General features: G+C 62.2%; 2 protein-coding genes across 2 annotated transcripts; both read right to left on the bottom strand.

Annotated features, from left to right (window-relative positions):
- Positions 1 to 2778: 2778 nt before the first annotated feature.
- On the bottom strand, positions 2779 to 5477 carry CNPY3 (canopy FGF signaling regulator 3). The gene is made up of 6 exons (XM_080585012.1): positions 5310 to 5477; positions 4491 to 4614; positions 4169 to 4265; positions 3645 to 3767; positions 3398 to 3515; positions 2779 to 3285 (listed from the first exon to the last, which is right to left on the bottom strand). Exons 1-6 carry the CDS (start codon positions 5416 to 5418, stop codon positions 3074 to 3076), a joined length of 783 nt encoding a protein of 260 aa, XP_080441138.1. The 5' UTR covers positions 5419 to 5477; the 3' UTR covers positions 2779 to 3073.
- Positions 5478 to 5814: 337 nt separating this feature from the next.
- Positions 5815 to 7339, bottom strand: PTCRA (pre T cell antigen receptor alpha). The gene is made up of 2 exons (XM_080585013.1): positions 7140 to 7339; positions 5815 to 6969 (listed from the first exon to the last, which is right to left on the bottom strand). The coding sequence occupies exons 1-2, from the start codon at positions 7189 to 7191 to the stop codon at positions 6347 to 6349; spliced, it is 675 nt and encodes a 224-aa protein (XP_080441139.1). The 5' UTR covers positions 7192 to 7339; the 3' UTR covers positions 5815 to 6346.
- Positions 7340 to 7364: the final 25 nt, after the last annotated feature.

Genomic DNA, 7364 nt, shown 5'->3' on the forward strand with positions numbered 1-7364 from the left:
GAGGGGGTCGGGGTCGGCGCCTTCGTTGCAGCCAAGCGGGGCGGGGGCTCCGTCCCCGGGCTGCCAGCGGCTGGGGGGGGGGGCTGAAGCGTGCGGGGGGCTAACTGTGGGTGAACCGAGGGGCCGGAAGCCGTGGGGAGAGCCAGGAGGAGCAAGGGAGAAGGAGGAGTACGGGGTGAGGGAGTGCTGGTGCGAAAACAGCACCGCTGAGGGTGTACGTGACACGCACGAGGTCCTGCGGAAAGCACCGTGAAAAATCTCCTGCGGGCACAAGTGGAAAGTTTCCGGGCCTCTGCGCCTAGGGTGCATAAAGAGCACACGTGGCCTAGTAAAGTCTGATTTCGATCCGGCACGTTGGAGGCTGTGCCTCTCCCCCTGCCCCAAAAGGCGCCCGGAGCACTTCGCTCACCGGTGGCGAACTTGGGTTGCTGAAAGGGAGCGAGTTCGTGCATGACTCATCGCCTTCTGTGGGATGGAGGTAAGCAGCCGAGGACTATGGGGAGCGAAACATCCCAGGAACAGAAAACAGTGTTAACTCTAATGCAAAACATTTTGATAAAAGCATGGGAAAATTATACCGGTCCTAGATCTCAGAATGCTGTTTGCGTGGGGGATTGACTAGTTCAATCTACAAGCCTGAGACCTGACACCAAATCGGGGTTAAACTCCAGGACTCAGCCAGGTGAGGTGACAGAACAGTGGTGGGCTGCTCACAGCATGGCGAACGATGTCTGATACCCTAAAACAACATACCCAGACACCTGGGGACAGGCAGGGGCTCCTGTGACCGTATGATCTCCATACACCGTGAGCTTCTTGCAGTCGGTGTCTTAAACGCACGTCCCGGCGCCACACAACTGTCAGACTACAGCATGAACACTGCCAACAGCCACTCGATTCATGGTGCGGTCTAGCCAGCGGCGCCGGCTAGCGGGCCAACAAGCAGTCGAAAACCTAGGCTGACCAGCCCGTGATCTGTTATGTGGAGATGCTGGAAAGCCTACACAGTCTTCTGTCACCATGAAGCAAGGGCCGCAGGATTCTTTTATGCAATTTCTGGACCGGCTGATAGGTGCCCTTTACAGGTAAGTAGATCTTGCTGCAGCTCGGGAAGTTTTGTTGGAACAGCTGGCGGTTGAAAATGCTACTGCGGATTGCCAACGGATCTTAAAAACCCCGCGAAATCCTGCACTTACGGACACGATAGACGCGTGTCAGAAGGTGGACACCCAAGAGCATCAGGTTAACCTTTTAACGTAGGCTTTTGCGGCTTTCCATGCCAGATCCTCCAAATGCTTTTACTGGGGGGGAACTGGTCACTTTGAAAGGAAATGCCCCAAAAAAACGCCGAGCCAACGCAACAAGAGGACACATGCCGACACAAGCCACCCCTGGCACTGGCAGCCCCAGCTTGTATGCCTGCACCAGTGGAAGTGCTGGAACAGAGTCACAGTAGCACTTTCTGATACTGCCATTATCCTGATCCCAATGGGAGGCAGGGGACTGCTGGGCGACGGATGCCCAGGTGCCACGATGCTTGACCAAAGCTCATGGAGAAGGCGGTTTTGGCTCCACAGGACCTGCACGAATTATGTGGGCCCAAAAGGTCTCTGCGCAGCGCCCTTCCTGCTGCCGTAAACTCCGACGTTCTGCTCAGCGAAATGAGATGCGGGGCCGAGATGGGTCCCGGCGAGATGGGTCCAGTCATCATTACGTCAGCCATTGCCGTCCTGACGATGACAGTACCTGTGGACGGAGTGTGGATCCCACCACAACCCAAGAACATTTGGGTAACTAGCAAATAAGACTGGCCAAGATGCCACGTGCCTCGCCTTGTCTACCCTGAGGAACCCTTTTTCTATGTGCCTGGCATCCAGCAGACACCTGACCTGCACCTACTGCACAGGGTTTGTGTAGCACCGTAAGAAACTGTGCTGATAACTGGGATGGGTGGGGTGCTTACTTGCCCCTGCTACCACGTGAACCGCAGGAGCTTGAACTTTTAGGTTCAATCAAAATGGACAGTTGTTTGTATTTTAATCACACTGGTAAAAAACAATCTGTAGCACAAAATGTTAATTCCTCTCTATCGTTATATAGAAATAGCACAGCCTGGTGCAACTATGCCAGCCCGAACATCTCCCGCTCCACCGACGTGCCCTTAGCGCTCCCCTCGGGGATCTTCTTTACCTGCGGAGATCACACGTGGGGAGGAATGCCCTCACACGTGAGGGGAAGACCTTGTGGCCTGGGAAGACTTACCTTGCTGACACCAAATACGTCAACGATTCTGAATTACCATCGGCGCACTAAGCCATTGACCCGTGCTTTCCAGATGGACCGCAGGGATGATGTGGGATTTTGGAGCAGCAAAGAGACAATTCTGGCCTCTATTTGCACCAGGAGTAGTGGCATCAAAAGCTTCAGCCGCACTGAATAAACTAGGTTGTTGGCTTGCCAAACAGGGCAACACCATGTCTTTAGCCTTACCTCATCTACTGATGGATGTGGACTCTGTTAGACAGGCTACGTCGCAGAATCGCGCAGCAATAGACTTTTTTTACTGTTAGCCCACAGTCATGGATGTGAAGAGTTCGACGGGATGTGCTGTGTGAACTTTTCGGACCATTCCGTGTCCATTCATGAAAGCATCCAGAAACTCAGGGACAGGGTCAGTAAACACAGGCAGGACGATGAGGGGGGATGGCTTAACAATTTTCCTGGTGGTTTTGGGTTGGGAAGCTGGGTTATGCACCTGTTGAAGCTACTCACAGTATGTTTGTTGATTTTCTCATGTATTTTAATACGTGTACCGGAAAGTTACCGGCCTCTGTACCTAGGGTATATAAAGAAGCACACTCGCCTAATAAAGTTTCATTTCGATCCTGCACATCGGAGTCCGTGCCTCTCAACCTGCCACAACTTCCCCCTGCCCCGGCTCGCTGGAGCCTACAGGGGCTGGTGAGTCCGTGCCGGGGCTGGCCGGGGTCTGTGGCCCCGCAGCGTGGAGCGAACCCCTTCCCCTTCAGTACTTTTGGGGTGAGCACCGTGCCTCGGGGCTCCCGGCCCCTGCCTACAGCTCGTCGGCAGGGCTGTGGGGGAGCGGGGCCTCCTCCTGGACACCGTGCTCCTCCAGGGTGGCCCCTGCATCGGGGAGGCTCTCGATGCCCTCACTCTGCTCCTTCACGGTTTTCTTCTTCTTCTTCCCGCTCTTTTTCTTGCTCGGCTTCTCCCCCATGCTCGCCAAGTCGCCCTTCTTGCCGGTCCACTTCTCCGCCAGGCAGCCTGCGGAGAGAAGCAAAGCCCTGAGGGAGAAGCGGGGTTCCCCGCACCCTCACCGGGCCGCCCCGCTCCACCCCACACATGCCAGTCGCCCCTGGGAGCAGCAAAGACTTACTCGCGTCCTTCCCTTTTAGCACGTGGTCAGCACAGAGAAACTGGGAGAGATCCTCTGTCTGGTGGTGCCTGTACCAGTCCTCGATCACGTCTTCGTACTCCTCCACCAGCACGTCGCACTAGCGGAGAGAGGAGAGCCTAGCTCCCAGCACGCGGGGGGTGGGAGTGGGGTGCTGGGTCCTGCCGGCACCCGCAGATCCTCCCCCAGCCTGCACAGCCGCTGCGGGCTGACCCCGGCGGGCAGGTACCTGCTTTTTGAGGTCGGCCACCTCGGCGGAGGTCTCGTTCCACAGCTCGTAGGGGATGTCCATCACCACCTTGACGCCCTTGTGCACCAGGTTGTGCAGGGTCTCAAAGGTTTCCGACATGCCCTGTGGGAGAAGAGAGCTGCCTCGTGAGGTGACGCTCCCTGCCCAGCCCCTGCTCTGTCCCCACAGTGCTGCCGGGGATGCAGACGGGCACAAGACAGCTGAAATCAGGGGCCACACCGCATCGGTGACACTGGGGGAAAGTATAAGTGATGGCAAGTCCCTCTCTGCAACTAGCACCTGATCCCCAACACGACAGGAAGGCACATGCCACGTAAGAGGGCACATATCTCCCTCCTGCACACACAATGACCACCTCTCCCTAAAGACAGCCCCCCCGGACCCAATTTCCAAGGCCTTGCATGCAGATGGCAGGCCAGGGACCCAGGGGACAGGAAGAACAAACCACAGTTCAGTGCCCCAGTAGCGTGCAGGGAGGCGAGGTAGTGAAAGGCAACCCCCACCTTTGCAAATCTGTTGCTGCCGCTCCTCTCCTTGTGCAGGTTGTAATCCAGCAGCCTCTTGCAGATGTTCTCCGTCACCTCGATGAGCCGGATGTCCCTGTGCAGACAGGAGGGAGGGGAAAGGCTCGGTGCTGCTCCCCAGGAACAGCCAGGGTGTGGGGCCGAGCCCTTCTGGAGCAGGAGGCATGTACCCCGGGCTGCGCTGCCCATGCTGCCAAGCACTGGTGCATTTTAGGCCTGTGCAGCCCACCTGCAGGCTCATCAAGGCCCCGGCTCCGCAGGCACCAAATGCAGCAGGAGCCCCCGTCCCGCTCTCACTTACGACTGCGTATACTTGACGGCAGAGCCCTTCCCGTCCAGGAAGCCATACTTCGTGTCGATCACCTCCTTGGTCTTGCCGGTCTCCTCAAAAGCAGACTTCAGCTCCAGCGCCACATACTTGCACACTGCGGGACGGAAAGCACAGGCGAGTTAGTGGCTTTTGCCGCTCCTGGGGAACAGGACTGCTTCGGAAATGAGTGCCGGGAGTCGGGCTGGACGGAGCTGTTGTGTGCAGAGCAGACACCACATCGGTGTCCAAAGGACTAAACAGCAGTGTCTCAGCTGGTTCTGCTGAGGCGCCCTGAAGCCGGGGGAAGACCCAAATGAGTGCTCCGACGTCAGTGTGTTGGCACAGGGAGGCCGGGAGGCAGAATTTCACCTGCGGGGTCCCTTCAGAGCTGCACTTGGCAGCCACCCACAGGCTCATCTTTGAGGAGGAGGAGGAGGATGATGATGAGGAAGAGGAGGAGGGCTCCTCGTGCACCCCAGCAGCCCCACGGCACATCCCGACCCCTCCCCGCAGCACCGAGGCCTCCCGCCCTGTGACAGCTCCCAGCTCCTGGTGCTGGGCACCTCAGGGGGCGCCGTGTGAGGGCAGGGCCCGCCAGCACCCCGGCTTTACCTCACCCCACCGCACCCCACGCCACCCCACCCCGCACTGTCTCTCAGGACACGATCAGAGGGCCGCAGCGCTTTATTTCCTCAGCAACAACCGCCGCACCGCCGCGCCAGCCCCGGCTCCCCCCCCCCATCACGCACCGGAGGGGGGGGGCCCGCCCAGGCCCGCGGAGCCCCCCGGGCCCCCCCCGTCCCCGCTCACCCTCGCACTTGCTGGGCAGCCGCACCCAGTCCGAGTCGTCGCCGCCCGCCGCCGCCGCCAGCAGCAGCAGCAGCAGCGGCAGCAGCACGGCGGGGCCCACCGCCGCCATGGCTCCGCTTCCGGGGGGCCACGCAGCCGGCCGCGCCTCGCCCCGGTAACCACGGCAACGGCCAATCGGAGCGGGCTGCGTGGCGCGCCCGGCCAATCCCAGCCCGCGCGCCTCACGAAGCCCCGCCCACCGTCTGCCCCCGGAATGGAGGGGCCCAAGTGTGGGCAGTGCCCTTACCTCCCTCCCCCCCCCGCCCGCCTCCGCCATTCCCGTCCCCATCCCCAGATTTTGGGGGTCCCCCCCGCAGCAGCGGGGACCCCGCTCCCCTCCCGCCCCCCCCAGCCTAGAAGGGGGCTCTCCGTGCTTGCAGCACCGGGGGGGCTCCTCGCTGCCCGTCCCCTGGGGGTGCCCCCAGGCCCAGTAGGGTGCTGCCTCCCCCGCCCCCAGGCACTCACCGCTGGGCCATGAGGGCGGAGGTGAGGAGGGCGTCGAGGAGCGCCACCTTCAGCAGCACCACGCGGGCGGCCGCCAGCAGGACGGCGGAGGCGCAGGCATGAGGCCCTGGAAGAGGGGACGTCAACGTAGCTCCCATGCGAGGCCGGGGGGGCCTCACCGTCCCCACACGGCCTCCAAAAGTGCGGCGAGGCTGGGCGGGTGGCCTCGAGGCTCCAGTCTGTGGGCTCCTTGGGGTCTGACCTGGCCTCCATCTCCAGCCTCCATCCACGGCTTTCAACCCCAGCCTCCATCTCCATCCTCCAACCCCAGCCTTCCTCTCCAGCCTCCAACCCCAGCCTCCATCCCAAGCCCTGGTTTCCAACCAAAGCCTCTATCCTGGGCCTCCATCTCCAGCCTCTATTCCTGGCCTCCATCCCCAGCTTCCAACCCCAGCCTCCACCCCTAGCCTTCATCTCCAGCTTCCACCCCCAGCCTCCATCCCCCAAAATGTTCACCATCCCCACCAGAACACAGTTTAACACCCCCTCGCCCTCTATGGTCCGTCCCCACCCGGGCCTCCAGCCTCCCAGCGGGGTTTCCCCCCTGGCGGTGTGTTTTCGGGCCGCCGCAGGGGCCGGGCACTCACCGATCGTGGCGCTGGGGCACAGCTCTGCCTCCTCGCCGCTGCCTGCAGGATGGAGAGCAGCTGGGGAGGTGGTGGCAGGTGCACATCGGGGCCAGCCACAAACCCCTTCCTGCACCCCGACCGAGGGGCAACGTTCGCCCGCGGGACCTCACACCTGCTCCCCACCATCACGGGAGCCTCCGTCGGCCCCGTTCCCACTGAGCCGGGCAGAGGGGACACCATACCTGCGACGGGGACGGGGCTGGAGCTGCGGGCCGGAGCGGTGCTGTTGGGCCCCACGTGGCAAGCCAGAAGCCCACCCTCCGGGGGGCTTTCGGGGAGGATGGAGACGGCGCAGACGGTGCCGCCGTCCTCCGGCGAGGCCCCGTAGGTGAAGGACTGCAGGGCGCTGCCGTTCCCGCTGGAGATCCACACGGCGTCGCCGGAGCCGGGCGGCACGTCGCTCACCACGCACACCACCAGCTGCCGGTGTTGCCCGTCCACCACCATGGTCAACGGCGGCGCCAGCGTGGGCACGGAGGCCCCGGAGGCTGCGAGGACGTGGGTTAGGACCTCGTACGGAGGCTGTGCGCCCCAACCTCCCCGGCTGAGCGCTGGGATCCGCTCGACCTTCGCACCTTGGCCGGGATGGGCGCCGTCCCGCCCCGGTGCTACGGGTCGAGGACCCACCACCCTTGTGCCTCGTCCCCCCGGTACTCACGGGGCAGGAGCGGGAGCAGGGCGGAGGCCAGCAGCACGCAGAGCACCTCCATGGCAGCGGCAGCAGCAGCAGCAGGGCAGGGCTCAGCCCTTCACCACCTCCACCTGCTCTGCGCATCTCCCAGCCCCGGGGCGGGCGTGGAGCCCGGGAGGCCCCCGGGGGAGGAGGCTGCGAGGCCGGGACAGCCTCCCCGTCCTTCGCGGTGGTACTGCCCTCCCGGCTCCC

This window comes from Anser brachyrhynchus (genome assembly GCF_964034855.1).
Source record: "Anser brachyrhynchus genome assembly, chromosome: 3".
NCBI lineage: Eukaryota > Metazoa > Chordata > Aves > Anseriformes > Anatidae > Anser > Anser brachyrhynchus.

Coding starts and splice junctions, on each gene's coding strand:
- CNPY3 (XM_080585012.1), bottom strand. CDS start 5,418: ATGGCGGCGGTGGGCCCCGCCGTGCTGCTGCCGCTGCTGCTGCTGCTG. Junction 4,615..5,309: donor GCTGCCCAGCAAGTGCGAGG/GTGAGCGGGGAC, acceptor TCCGTCCCGCAG/TGTGCAAGTATGTGGCGCTG. Junction 3,768..4,168: donor GCAGCAACAGATTTGCAAAG/GTGGGGGTTGCC, acceptor CTTCTCCCACAG/GGCATGTCGGAAACCTTTGA.
- PTCRA (XM_080585013.1), bottom strand. CDS start 7,191: ATGGAGGTGCTCTGCGTGCTGCTGGCCTCCGCCCTGCTCCCGCTCCTG. Junction 6,970..7,139: donor CCTGCTCCCGCTCCTGCCCC/GTGAGTACCGGG, acceptor ACGTCCTCGCAG/CCTCCGGGGCCTCCGTGCCC.